Source organism: Podarcis gaigeae (assembly GCF_964106915.1).
Source record: "Podarcis gaigeae genome assembly, chromosome: 14".
In the NCBI taxonomy this organism is placed as follows: domain Eukaryota; kingdom Metazoa; phylum Chordata; class Lepidosauria; order Squamata; family Lacertidae; genus Podarcis; species Podarcis gaigeae.
In genome coordinates, this window is record NC_139690.1 from 47,167,460 (window position 1) to 47,182,175 (window position 14,716).

Consider the following 14,716-nt stretch of genomic DNA (forward strand, 5'->3'; position numbering starts at 1 on the left):
AAAGGAAGTGGAAGGTCAATTGTTTGGGCTTCAAAATGAGGGATGGGGTTAAAACTTAATTATCCTTCCCTTCTATATCTCCACCATTACTCAGCAGACCCTGCCTTATTTATAGGGTAACCAGCCTCATATAACCAACATGCTTAAGTCTAATTAATGAACAAAGGGGTTAATACCATGGAGTAAGCTATCCTGCTACATTTAGCTATGATTATGTCCCTTACCTTGGGAGGAAACAGGTAATCAGGTCTAATAATATCCCCTTGTCTACCTGAGAAGACTGGCATGTAAAGGGCCTCTCTTGAGTCCCTATATCAATAATCTAGGAACTTTTGCCACTTCGTAACTAAGCCAAGTTTTACTGCCTGTGCATCTTTCTGAAGCACATGAATCTGACCTTGGAAGAGTTTGTAAGTAAACCATTTTTAACTCCCCAAATGTGTGGTGTTTTTCTATGGTAGGGGAATAGGGAAACTTTGAAAAGAAACTTTTTAAGGGGACATTTCAGAACTCACTTTAAAGGGCACCTTTTTAGGTTTTACAGAATGTATTTTCATGCTTAACTCTGCTGCATGTTTCGCGATTTTAAATCTTCACTGGGGTTCTTTCAGCAAAGACTACTTCCCCCAAATTGAGTTTATGCATATAGAACAGGGCGAGATGATCGTGCCTTTTGCCTGGGCAGCAAAATGCCTTGAACCAGCCGCACTGACCCACATGGCCAAATATGTCAATAAGGCAGGGTGAGTGAGGAATTCCCTCCAGGCAACCTGCTGCCACTGTGAGCAACACAAGGAATGCAGGCTAGCATTTTCGTGAGGGGCAGGGGCAAGTCATTCTGCAGAGCTTTCAGCAACACGGTTAAAGGCACAGCAGAACTTCATGAGGACAAGGGAGACTGTGTTGAAGGTCAAGCAGGAGACACAGCAACTTTTATAGGGCATTCCTTGAGCTGTTTAGAAATGCAACCCGATAAATTGGTGGATCACTCGGTTAATCACTGGCTCACACAAGAGCCAGTGTGGTGTAGTGGTTAAGAGCGGTAGTCTCGTAATCTGGGGAACCAGGTTCGCTTCCCCGCTCCTCCACATGCAGCTGCTGGGTGACTTTGGGCCAGTCACACTTCTCTGAAGTCTCTCAGCCCCACTCACCTCACAGAGTGTTTGTTGTGGGGGAGGAAGGGAAAGGAGAATGTGAGCCGCTTTGAGACTCCTTACGGTAGTGATAAAGCGGGATATCAAATCCAAACTCTTCTTCTTCTTCTTACTGATCTGGATCACCCATATGAAATTCAAGTTGCTGGCCATCAGTCCTCTCTTGGCTACACAAACATGCTCATTAATTGAAATCTGAAGACGCTTGCAATCAGGATTTCTGCATCATTAGGTCTGTTGTGCAGGAAGATAAACTGAGTTGCTGGTGACGGCGGGAAATGATTCAGAAAGCAGGACTACGGAGGCATAAACAGGGGAAGTTAATTTCCGTGCCTGGCTGGTGCAAGGAAAAGATCCGACAGGGTGTCTATTATTATTATTACAGTTACAGATAGGTAGCCGTGTTGGTCTGCCATAGTTAAAACAAAAAAATCCTTCCAGTAGCACCTTAAAGATCTGAAGAAGTGTGCATGCACACGAAAGCTCATACCTAGAACTAACTTAGTTGGTCTTTAAGGTGCTACTGGAAGGATATTATTATTATTATTATTATTATTATTATTATTATTATTATTTAGAAACAGCAGAACACAGAGAGCCTTTGACCCTCCAGATGTGGCTGAACTGCAACCCCCATTTATCCCTGCTCATTGGCCATACTGGCTGAGGATCATGGGAGTTGTAGTCCAGCAATGTACGGCTAGCCAGCAGCACCTGCACTATGGGTTTATAAAATGCATTTTTTTAAAAAAAAAACTCTTTTGAAAAATTGTCAGCATTTTAGTGTTCACGTCTCATTTTTGCAAGCAAATCTTCTTAATATGATGCATTTCTGCATGTCCTTTGCAAAACAAATTGTGGATTTTTTATGGATGCTTTCACCTAATCCAGGGTGGTTGAACCCTTTTTTAGCAGCCCTTGGCAACTTTCAAGAAAAAAATTTTTAAAGCCTTAATTTTTTTATCTTGTGTGTGTCATGTGTTGTTAACGAAAGCACATACATCTGCTTGTCTATTAGAGTCGTTTAACAATCAAAGCTATTAACTGTGTATTTAATTATATATATTTAATCAAATATATAATTTGTGTGCATTAAATAACGATAAATAGATTACGAACACTTTAATTTAAGACACGGGATTTGAATTCGGCGTGTGGCCCGCAGGTTGCCTGTCGAGGTACTCTTGTAGCCCACTTGGTGTGAGAGGTTGGACCACTCTAATCCATGCAGTTTGCACATCATTTTGAAAAGTGTGAAATAGGGAGCCCCTTGTTCGAATTCAGCTTGAACCGAATTTCTCTCCCGTTCACCCCCGCCCCCTAGTCATGGCGCGTAGCATCCGGGGCAACAAAGGTTCCTGAGCCAGAATAATCCCACAAATTCTTGTAAAGATGGCCAAGTAATAGATCTAAAATAATGAATTAAATAACTAGTCGCCAGCACTGCCCTTTCACGACACGCGAAAACTGCCTTTGCATTGTCTAATGGTAGAGCCGGCCCCAGGGATACTGCCCCGCCCCATGCTGGTACCTTCCAACCAGAAGCAGCTCTTTCTCGCTGGGCTCCTTCCGGACCTTCTGCCAGATGTCCATGGTGAAGAGGGTGCTGCTGCTGTTGAAGATGGAGGTCAGGGATGACATCAGAGCAGCCATCATGACAGCGATCATTAACCCACGCAGACCTGGAGGTAGGAACCAGAAAAGCCAATGGCTTTTAATGTTTAATAGACTATTGTATTTTAATATTTTGTTGGAAGCCGCCCAGAGTGGCTGGGGAAACCCAGCCAGATGGGCGGGGTATAAATAATAAATTGTTGTTGTTGTTGTTATATAGCAAGGCTTCCTCGTCTTGCCTCTCATTGCGCCTCCCTCTTCATTTCTCTGTGTGTTCTGGGAAATCAGTGGGGAGAGGCGCAGGAGGGGGAGACCCCCTGGATTCTTCAGCAGCCAGCCTCATCTGTGTCTCCTGGCCTCCCGCCTCTGAGTCTGGACTGCTCTCCCCCCCCCCCCCGTCGCCGCTCTAGCAGTGCCAACTGTGTCCTGAGCACGCCTAGTTCAAGGAGGACAAACAACCAGCCAGTAGTTTAATTCTTTATTGACAAAGCACATGCTTATAGTAGTAAGTTCTGACAACCAACTAGCTGGCATCTCCTCCCTGGGATTGTACTCTGAGCTGGACTGTTGGATCAACAGCATGTGAGTAACACTGTACAAATTGGAGTTAACTCACATAGAGGAGGGAGAAAGGTTGTTTTCTGCTGCTCCAGAGAAGCGGACACGGAGCAATGGATCCAAACTACAAGAAAGAAGATTCCACCTAAACATTAGGAAGAACTTCCTGACAGTAAGAGCTGTTTGACAGTGGAATTTGCTGCCAAGGAGTGTGGTGGAGTCTCCTTCTTTGGAGGTCTTTAAGCAGAGGCTTGACAACCATATGTCAGGAGTGCTCTGATGGTGTTTCCTGCTTGGCAGGGGGTTGGACTCGATGGCCCTTGTGGTCTCTTCCAACTCTATGATTCTATGATTCTATGATTCTATTAGCAATGAATCTATTAGCAATTAGGTGACACCTGGCTTGAGAGCAGTACATGTGAAAAGGATCTAGGAGTCTTGGTTGACCACAAACTTGACATGAACCAACAGTGTGATGCGGCAGCTAAAAAAGCCAATGCAATTCTGGGCTGCATCAATAGGAGTATAGCATCTAGATCAAGGGAAGTAATAGTGCCACTGTATTCTGCTCTGGTCAGACCTCACCTGGAGTACTGTGTCCAGTTCTGGGCACCACAGTTCAAGAAGGACACTGACAAACTGGAACGTGTCCAGAGGAGGGCAACCAAAATGGTCAAAGGCCTGGAAACGATGCCTTATGAGGAACGCCTAAGGGAGCTGGGCATGTTTAGCCTGGAGAGGAGGAGGTTAAGGGGTGATATGATAGCCATGTTCAAATATATAAAAGGATGTCACATAGAGGAGGGAGAAAGGTTGTTTTCTGCTGCTCCAGAGAAATGGACACGAAGCAATGGTTCCAAACTACAAGAAAGAAGATTCCACCTAAACATTAGGAGGAACTTCCTGACAGTGAGAGCTATTCGACAGTGGAATTTGCTGCCAAGGAGTGTGGTGGATTCTCCTTCTTTGGAGGTCTTTAAGCAGAGGCTTGACAACCATATGTCAGGAGTGCTCTGATGGTGTTTCCTGCTTGGCAGGGGTTGGACTCGATGGCCCTTGTGGTCTCTTCCAACTCTAGGATTCTATGATTCTATGATTCTATTAGCAAAAATATGATTGGCGCAGGAGTGTCAGGCCTAAAGAGCGCAACAACTCATCTCTAGCAGGTCCTGCCCCCGTGAAGCAGTTGCTGAGACTGAAGGTCCCTGCCACAACTGCCAGTCCCCTCTAGCATCCATCCTTCAACTTGCTGGGGAGGGAACCAGGGGAGAAGCTTAGAGAGCAGTGGGAAGGACCTTCAGTCCTCACAACAGCTTCATTGGGAAACGACCCACTGGAAAGATTTGCCGTGACCACTCGGACTGAGCTTTCCCCCCCCCCCTTTGAATAAAGAGTTAACTTTACTGACATTTGGTGCTTTATTGTTTCATTGCTGACCAATGCCTGACTCCAGCTCCTGACGCTACCCTTCTACCCTCCACTGTCAGAGTCAAGATGCTTCTGAATTACAGCTGCTGGAAGCGACAAGAAGAGGAGAGTGCCACTGCTGCGTCCGGTCAGCATCTGGTGGACCGCTGTGAGAACAGAATGCTGGCCTTGATGGCTTCAGCCAGTATAAAAAACAACAACAACAACAACAACAACAACAACAACAATTTATTATTTATACCCCGCCCATCTGGCTGGGTTTCCCCAGCCACTCTGGGCAGCTTCCACCGAATATTAAAAACAATGCAGCATCAGACATTAAAAACTTCCCTAAACAAGTCTTTTAAAAATAAAGTACTGCAAGAAGATCTAACCTCTCCATTCTGAAGGAACCCCAGAGACGTCCACGACTGGACCTAATGGTCAGGGGTCCCTTTACCTTTACCTAAGCCTCAAAAGGCACAGCCATTCCCCTTTAAGAACAAACATCGGGGGGGGGGCAAAGAACACAGCAGTGCCCATAATCACATTTGTACCAAGAGACACCTGTGCTAATTCTCCCATTAGTAATGGTTTGTGGTTCCTCGTTCAGATGGCAGGGTGGAATTCTTGGGAAATGCCAAGATAAATCCAAGCTGGTTTTGTTTTCTTTCCGGCACTCTAAAACAGACTTTGCCAACATGGGTGCCTTAGATAAACTAGTTGCTAATCTCCCTTTCCTGAGGAGTGAGTGGTCGCAGACCAGATCCAGGCGCTTTTGGAAGAAATTGATTTAATCCATTTCCGTCAGAGTTTCGGCCTGGTTTTGGCACAGAAACCGCTTTGGTCACCCTGTACAATGACCCTGTCAAGAGAGACAGACAAGGGAAACACGTCTCTGTTAATTCTCCTCGACCTCTCAGCCGCTTTCGGTACCATCAACCATGGCATCCTTCTGGAGCAGCTATCTGAAACAGCCACGTGGGCACCAGGTTGCCAAAGGCTGCCCTAAATGAATGTAAGCGGAAAGAGGAAGCGGTTGCCTGTTAGGGAGTAAGGCAGGACTAGAGCAACACCCAACTGGCCAATAGGAAGGCAGCACTGCCTCAGCTTCTCTTACCACTGGGCATGAGCTCAATCACCAGTTTGGGGTAAGCGATGTTGGAGCAGCCCACCTCGGACCCACAGACTCGGGAACATTCTTTGGGGTCGACGCAGCCAACAGCATCTGAAACAGACACAAAGAGTGAGTGGTTGGGGAGCAACCATTGACCTTCTGGGTGCCTGTGTTTGTTTGTTTGTTTGCTTGCTTGCTTGTGAAATAAAAAAAAATTAAAGTCTTATATTATTTAATAAATGTTCATAAATGTACCAGGCAAACACATACATAAATATATAAACCACATGTCTGAAGCAGCACAGGAAAACAGCCCTGAAACCATTTTGACTTTCAAACTGACCAAATGTTTTCTCTGCAAGTTTGAAAGAAATGGAAAAGCCTCCTCATTGTCCTTTCCTTCAGAAATCCTGTCTTAAGGGTATGTCTGTGTATGAATAGGGTGAGTCTGTGACCTGGCTCAGGAACTAAGTATTTGTCATTACAAAAGACTGGCCAGGCTCCCCAGGGTATCCAATCAAGTAACCATTAACAGGTAACTTGCCAGACAGGAGATAAACAACGCACTCAGATTTCTGTTGTAGACTGCCTCTTCTGTGATGTAGGTATGGTGTATCTGGAAGGTGTTCTTGGACTCCAGGGCAGGCAATTTAAAATGTCTATATAAGGGGAGACACACCTTTGTTTGGGGTTCTCCTCCTTTCCTGCGTGTGAGGGGAGCACCCTGTTGCAACTGTTCAACAAAGATCAGGCTTACAAGCTGCTTTGCTTCTCAATATTCTCTGGTTGGCCTCTGTTATTTCCTCCGACCGATGGGGAACCTGCACAGGACTCTATAAGGGATCTTGTGTCCCCCATAAGGGAATAAGGGCAGATTTTAGTTTATTACACTTGCTTGCTTGCTTGTGATGCATTTTGTGTTCTCTCGGTGCCAGATTTACGTATAAAAATGAGGAACGCGAGAGAAGCCAAAAATTCACCTGTCCTTCGAACTGGGCTGGGTGGGCAGAGAGGTTTAAAGCCTCTGATTGACTCTGGCGCCACCTACTGATCTGTCCTACTAGCACCAGTGGGCACAAGTCACAACTGATGGTGGTGGTATTAACAGTGACTGCGGTATTTAAATAAATAAAGAAATGGCATTCATGTCAATCCAGAGCTTTACAAGATTCTGGAAAGCTCATGGGTACCCACACAAGCAAGAGGACTTCTTATAACTGTTAGAAGGATGTTGGAATAATATTATATGATTTTAGCAGGAATGATATAAAGGATTTGGGAATAACTGACTGTTAATTGGTGAAAGGAGGAAAAGTAAAGTTACATCATATTAAGATAATTTACAGGACTAAAATTTTAAAAGAGGGAAAGGATTTGCTGAAATGGATATTTGATATAGAATACAAAAAAGGGAGGTGTGAGGAGGTCAAGGAAATAAGTTAATGAAAGATAAGTAATGAGAAGATTTGCTGTATTTTTCTTTGTGTTTTTGTTTGTTTAATGGATTTTATTTTTCTGTTTTTTTCATATTGTGATGTGTTGTTTTATTTTTGTTTTGATTTTGTTTAATGTGGTATTTTTCTTTTTTCTTTTTCTAACCTTTAAAATTTTAATAAATATTATTTAAAAAAAAAAAAAGCAAGAGGGCTTCTTTGCTCTTTCCAACTTCAAGGACGTTTCACACACGGGTGTGCAAAGTGGAACTTCCATATTCAGAGGCAGTGTATGTATCTCTGAGTCCCAGTTGCTGGACACAAGCTGCATGGGAGGGTTGTTGCTTTCCAGCCCTGCTGAAGCATCTGACTGGCCACAGGTGCTTCCCAAGACTGACCTTTGACCTGAGCCAGAAGACAAAAGGGACTGCGGCAAGAGAAAGAAGGAAACCAGGCCCTGGATTCCCAGCTGATGATGCCGAGAAGCTGCCCTCCGAAACCTACTCGCGAGGAGAGGAAGCCCTAAAGCACACAGTGTGGGCCTTCCTTCCAAGATATGAGTGGGAGCGAATCCAACAAGCTCCACCAGCTCTGCTCCACTGGGAAGGCAAATACAGGAGCTGGAGGAATGCCGGCAATTTTTTGGAAGAAAAACACACCGCAAACAAAACGTCACACTTAAAGCTCAGCCAGGCCAGGAGTTCCCTCCTTCCCTCCCTCAGCCTGATAAGGAAATCTAGGGACACCGGCTTCTCACGGGTGAGTCAATTTCCGGCCTTCCATGCATGCAATGGATCCAGGCAGAAGCAGCACGCATTTGTGATGCAGCTGAAGGAGTTAATGGACAGGTAAGAACAGGGACTCTCCGAAGGCGGGGAGACATGTGACGGCAGGTGGTGCAGGGAGGAGCAAATTACTCAAGCTGTTGCTTTTCTCTCTTTTTCTCTCTCCTCTGCTCCGCTCACACTCTCCAGGTTTCCATTTCTGGCTGAGACCCGCTGAGCTGCCAGGCTGCCGACCAGCAAAAAATACATAAATTCACCCTCGAACGAAACCTACTCTCCCCTTCCACCTGAGAGAGGAATCTACGAGCTGGAAAGAATGAAAAAGTACCCCTTCTGAATCCTGTCCGGCGAAAAGGAAAAATTCCTGGTTCCAACTCCTGCTGTTTGTTTGATTCTGGGGAGCGTCTCGCTTGCTCCTATTTATTTTCTTATGGAAATTTGGAAGGTCAAGGGCAGAGGTGAAGGAAGCCGGTTGTCCAAAGGCTAGAGGGAAAGCAACAGCCAAGCCGGGATTTCAAAGCCGCCGGAACATTTAAGCATTTAAGCTTGAATGCCACTGTCGGTCGCTCCACGCCTGTTTCTGAAAGTTCAGGGAAGGAAAGAAACTTGAGCAAACTTTCTTCATCCTATCCAGCAATATATTTTTTTTAACTCCACTGAGATGAGCTGATGGGTAAGCTGGGAAACTGAATGCCAGTGTTTAAAGACAGTTAAGGCCAAAGGACTCTTGGGTGGTGGTTGTTGTTTCTTTAAGCCGCAAAGGGAAACCGTTCACGAGGAATTGAGAAGAAGCTAGGAGCGGCCTTATTTGCTGCTAGTTTTTCCTTAAACTCAGGGATACACCTCACTAAATTATTTCATTAAATTATCCACCTTTTTTATTTATTTTGGGCGGACATTCCCCTCCTCCTCAGACCAGGGATCATGGCTTTCTCTCAGGTCCAGTGCCTCGATGACAGTCATGTCAACTGGCGCTCCAGCGAATCCAAGCCGGAGTTCTTCTACAGCGAAGAGCAGAGGCTGGCGCTGGAAGCGCTGGCGTCGAAAGGCCCAGATGCCTTCTACGAGGTCCTCAAGAAGGAGAACATCAGGGACTTCCTTTCGGAGCTGGAGCTCAAGAAGATTTTGGATACGCTGGAGACCTATGACCCCGGCTCGGAGTTCATCCCCCGAGGGGATGATGGTGGGGTCGACCTCAGCAGTCAGAACGGCGAACAGGACCAAATGCCTTCTTTGGAATACTGGCCGCAGAGGTCCGACCGGTCCATTCCACAGCTGGACCTCGGGTGGCCGGAGACCATCGCTTACCGTGGGGTGACCAGAGCTACTGTCTACATGCAGCCGCCTATTGACTGCCAGCCTCACATCAAGGAGGTCGTCCGCAAGATGATCTTCCAGGCTCAGAAGGTGAGAGTTGCCCTCTGGGTGCTGCGTTTGGGGCTGGGTGGTTAGAGAGCTCCCCTCTTGCCCAACCGAAACATCCCTTTTGTCTCCTCCAGAGGTTTGCCTAGAGGATGATGCACAGGCAAGTCTGGTCTGTTCCAGAATGAGCTCAGCCTATCTTTACTTATCACCGGTGTTGGTGGCAGATAAGGTCTGCGGCACTGATCCAATCTCCCCGAGGAATGAGATGTGGAGCAAGTCAGTTTGGGCAGTCGCTGCTGGTTCAAAGTGATGGGGAAATGGGGACAAAGCTGGTCAGGAGCTCACTATGCTGGGTTCCCCCGCCCCCCCCCCCCCACGTTGGTCACTGAGGCCACTGAAAGCCGTAGGCTCTTAATCTCAGGGCCGTGGGTTTGAACCCCGCATTGGGCAAACGATTCCTACACCCTTGTGGTCCCATCCAACTGTACAGTTTTATGATTCTATGAAATGGGGTGGAGAGGTGGAATGGATGGCAAAGAGAAGACTCCGTCTTGCTTCTGGTACTTTGACCATCTGATGAGCTCCCCAGAAAGTCATTTATGTAGCCTTTACCATTCTGCTCAGTGCTCAGCACTCTGGGGTACAAACCTATCAGGAAAGGGGAAGCTTCTGATCTGTAAATGTGGCTCCCCAACTGCAGATACGCGTGGTTTTTCGGTGGTGAAAGGCACTCTGTATGTCAAGCACATGCAAAGTCCAGCCCGAGGGCCACCAGTCGGTTTAATCCTAAAATCCTTTGGGGGGAAATTGGGGGGGGGAAGCTTAACTTCTATCCTAAAAAAAGGTCAACAACTTTGGTCAGCCCTCACACATGTCCCTCTTTGAAAAAAAGAAAAAAGGACACTCCTGCTGTATGTGCCCAGTGGCACTCTTTTCATCACTAGTACAGTGGTACCTCAGGTTACAGACGCTTCAGGTTACAGACTCTGCTAACCCAGAAATAGTACAAGAACTTTGCTTCTGGATGAGAACAGAAATCGTGCTCCAGCAGCGTGGTGGCAGCAGGAGGCCCCATTAGCTAAAGTGGTGCCTCAGGTTAAGAACAGTTTCAGGTTAAGAACAGACCTACGGAACGAATTAAGTTCTTAACCAGAGGTACCACTGTACTCTCTTCACACAGTCCTAGCCAGAATCCTAGTCACGGTTCCAAGCTCAAACGATGGTTGAAATCAAACCGTCCTTTCCTTCCTTCCTTGTGGAAAGGTCACAGGACAAGGTTAGAACATAGAACAGAAGCAGCCCAATTTGTTGCAATTAGAAAACCCGGCGTGTGGAGCCTGGAAGAGGAGGAAGGGCAGCCTTTCATCCCCAGCCTTTTCTGCATCAGTGTGCAGCCAAAGAGCGCCAGTGTGGCTCAGTGTCCTGGGGCAGCTTGCATCTCAGTTTCCCCATCTGTAAAATGGGAGTAACAGTGACCCACTTCTCAGGCTGCTGCAAGCACGGGCAAGATGAACGGCTGCTCATGTAAGATCCGACATCAACCGCAAAGAATTTCAATCCACGCTGCAACCCACAGAAAACAGAAACAGTCTCGTCGTGCCTAAGCTTTATTTGATATCACACCCCCAAAGCTCTGATCGGTCCTCCTCCTGTTTTCGCTTGATCAGTTTCAGCTTGGATAGTAACGGGGGGGGGGGGGGAGTAACCTCAGTGCCTGAAATCCATCTTCAAACTTTAGGGAAGGCTGGCTCTCAGTAACCTAGCCAAATCTAGCTGGAATAAAACTATATTTCCGTTGCAACAGGGGTAATAAGTCTGGTGCCTTCCATAGCCTAAGAGCATAAGAGGAGCCTGCTAAATCAGGCCAGTGGCCCGTCTAGTCCAGCATCCTGTTCTCACAGTGGCCAACCAGATGCCTGTGGAGAAACCCACAAGTGGGACCCGGGTGCAAAAGCATCATTCATACTCCCCTCCCATGGTTTCCAGCAACCACAGTTCAAAAGCATTACTGCCTCCAACCATGGAGGCAGATATTGTTGGCCTCCACCTCTCACCATCCCTTCCCACTGGACAGGCTGGCTGGGGCTAATGGGAGTCAGGAGTGTATTACAGAGAGTTGGACTAAATGACCCTCAGGAGTCCCTTTTCCAGCTCCACAGTTCTATGATTCTAACCTCTAGAGAGCACCACCACTGGCTGCTACTCCAGCGGCATTTTGTAAAGGGATGGGGCAGCGAGGATAACTGTTAGAAAACCAAGATGGGTGGTTAAGGGTGTCTTAACTTATGGCAGAGAAGGCTGGTTCAGGGCTTAGCCACATTTAAATTTCATCTGCTCATTCCAGGCACAATCTGCACTCCAAAGCTCCGTATATGAGCGTTCTTTCTTTTTTCCCCTGCAGAGATTTCCCCATGAAAACCCGGTCTTTAAAGCTCCATCGGAGCAAATGGCTATCTGTGGGAAACCCCATTTGACATTTGTTCTGAATGAGCACTCAGGAATGAGATTCCACGGGGCAAAAATAAAACCAAACACTCAGGCACAGAGCTTTCAAGGGCAGACCTATGCTTAGGCAAAATGTAAGGGTGGAGAAGCCCTCTCACATGTACATCCCTCACTTGGTGACTCTAGCGTCAAGGGGCTGCTTGCGCATGAAAATGAAGCATCCCGGGTCACCTCACACATTCTGCTTTGGCACAACGGTCACTTCACACATTCAGCTGCCAGTCATCTGGTGCTGATGAGAAACTAAATTATAGAGCCCTGGTTTATTTTCCGCAGAAACATCACGCATATTATTACTGTGCTTTGCTTGTTAGAATACATACCAAGGGACGGGTGTCATGTGGCCCTCCAGATGTAGCTTGACTGTCTCTTCTGGTGCTTGAGCACTAGACACTCTGGCTGGCGGCGATAGGAATTGGGAGTCCCACAGCAACTAGAGGGCCACAGGTTCCCCATCCCTGATATAGACCCCAACAGAATATAACCACAAAGGATAGCTTGGTCTGTAAGTATTTGCCATGCTTACACACTATGGAACATCCATGTTCAGGGGCAACATAACTCAGAGCACCAGATGCTGCAAACAGCTAGCATGTGATGACCTTTTGACCAAGGGGACTCTGGCCCATGAAAGAATATTCCACAATTAATTCACTGGTCTTTAAAGGTGCTAGCAAGGGACACGGGTGGCGCTGTGGGTTAAACCACAGAGCCTAGGGCTTGCCGATCAGAAGGTTGGCGGTTTGAATCCCCGTGATGGGATGAGCTCCCATTGCTCGGTCCCAGCTTCTGCCAACCTAGCAATTCGAAAGCACCTCAAAGTGCAAGTAGATAAATAGGTACCGCTCTGGCGGGAAGGTAAATGGCATTTCCATGCGCTGCTCTGGTTCGCCAGAAGCGGCTTAGTCATGCTGGCCACATGACCCGGAAGCTGTACACTGGCTCCCTCAGCCAATAAAGCGAGATGAGCACCACAAGCCCAGAGTCGGCCACAACTGGACCTAATGGTCAGGGGCCCCTTTACCTTTACCTGAAGGTGCTAGCAAGACTCTCCCTTGCAATTTGACACTCTCAGTTACATTTGCTTTGGAAACTGAAGGTGGGAATAGGTGGGTCCTTGCTCCCATGCAGCAAGGAGTTCCTAGCAAGCTTGTGCTAAGAATTAAAGCTATGCTGCATCAAATAATAATGAGCGTTAGGCACAGTCAACCCATGATCAAATCTGTGGTCACAGCTAGGCACTTTGAAGTCCTCCTTTGATTGCACCATCAAAGGGATGGGTGGCTCCATAATTTGCTCAGTTAAAAAAGGGAGAGTCAGAGCCAATGATGCTCCATGAAAAGGACCAGGCTGACTCCGCTAAGGGCTGGCTGGACAAACTAGACCAGGGCTAGCAGGATACCAAGCTGGCCCTCAAAGGTTCCACTCCTATCTTAGGTCACCACCTTCTCACCTAGTGTGCAGAAGCAACTCCTCTTTGCTTGCAAGCCAGCCCTCATCAACCTGGTGCCCTCCAGATGTTGTTGGACCTGGGAAGGTTGGAAGAATTCCAGCTGAAATACGAGTGGAAATTGCTGGTGCTCAGAATGGAAACCGACCCAGCAGATATGTTTGGCGTTTGCAGCTGCTGATGTGGTTTTCAGCCCGCAAATAATATGCAATTGATGGCTTTCCTCAGCACCAGCACCTATTTGCGCGGTGTTTCCTTTGCACTGAAATGGATGGTGCACAGTAACGTCATGATAACGTAGTTCCTTGTGTAAAATTCCACCACAGCAGGCCACAAGATGAGTAGCGCAGTTTTGATCGGAAGCCAAACTGCAGCAGAAGAGAAACAGCACTGCATGAGACAAACCTGGGTTGGAGCAGAAATCAGTGCTTTCTTACACACACACACACACACACACACACACGTTGAACTCCAATTCCCATCAGTCCCAACCCTCAGCTGTTCTAGCTGGGGCTGATGGGAGTTGTGGTCCAAGCTATCCAGAGGGCACCAGGTTAGGGAGGCTGGTTTAAGCTCCAGGAAGCCTTTCTGAAGGGATTCATTGGGAGGCAAATGCCAGAAAGCAGGCGTCAATGAGAGTGGGTGAAATAACTCTTATGGTCACCAGGTAGGAAAGATATTGTGGCTCTGATGTAGGACGTGTTGTACTTAAGGCCTCTCTGCCCAAACATTTCTTTAACGAGATCAAAAAAAGAAAAATAGAGGAGGATCTGACTCCTCCTAGGGCAACTTGTTCTGGAGCTGGGAATAATTTTGGGGGGATTTAGCATTTCCCGAATGTCCGATGAGCTCCCAGCTTCAACTCGCTTTGTGTCTCCCCGTTGGCCGAAAACGGACACGCAGAAGGACGCTTGTTGCCCTTCTGCAACATTCATAACACCTGAAGTGTCCGCTTTAGAGGCTTCGCTGCGACCCAGCGGTGGTGTGTCAGGTGGACAAAGCGTCCTCTGGAGATGCAGCGACATGGGTGGCCATGCATGTGTGGCTGAATGGCTTACAAAGCATGACTGTGGAACAGTCACACCATCCCTAGTCCATACTGTCATTCGCTAGCTTGGAACATTCATCAGATGCAGGCAGGATGGTCACCATTAGTCACCATGGCTATATGTAAGCTCCAGGTTCAGAGGAAGTCCACCTCTGGGCTGTTGGCAGGAGGAGACTTCATGCCTTGCTTTGGGGCTTACCAGGCTGGCTAGTGCAAGTCTTGTGTGGCACCTTGAGGGCCAACAATTTATTAGGAGCACAGGGAGTTGTCCAGCTAGCTC

The 14,716-nt window shown here is 47.3% G+C and overlaps 3 protein-coding genes across 4 annotated transcripts in view; 2 read left to right on the forward strand and 1 right to left on the reverse strand.

Moving 5' to 3' along the window:
* The window catches only part of SHMT1 (serine hydroxymethyltransferase 1), a 343,621-nt gene that overhangs the window by 188,407 nt on the left and 140,498 nt on the right, over positions 1–14,716 (forward strand). The window lies entirely within an intron of this gene.
* SLC5A10 (solute carrier family 5 member 10) overlaps positions 1–14,716 on the reverse strand; it is a 101,081-nt gene that overhangs the window by 15,850 nt on the left and 70,515 nt on the right. Inside the window, exons 10-11 of the mRNA XM_083711923.1 lie at positions 5,854–5,961; positions 2,686–2,836 (exon numbers count right to left, since the gene is read on the reverse strand). Coding sequence (XP_083568049.1) covers positions 2,686–2,836; positions 5,854–5,961 — 259 coding nt within the window. The remainder of the gene's footprint in view (positions 1–2,685; positions 2,837–5,853; positions 5,962–14,716) is intronic.
* FAM83G (family with sequence similarity 83 member G) overlaps positions 8,051–14,716 on the forward strand; it is a 44,619-nt gene continuing 37,953 nt past the window's right edge. Inside the window, exons 1-2 of one of the 2 annotated variants that reach the window (XM_083711464.1) lie at positions 8,051–8,131; positions 8,258–9,475. In XM_083711464.1, the coding sequence (XP_083567590.1) occupies positions 8,993–9,475 (483 nt within the window). In that variant the 5' untranslated portion in view covers positions 8,051–8,131; positions 8,258–8,992. Of the gene's footprint in view, positions 8,132–8,196; positions 9,476–14,716 lie in introns of those variants that run through there. The other variant, XM_083711465.1, reaches the window with a different exon arrangement.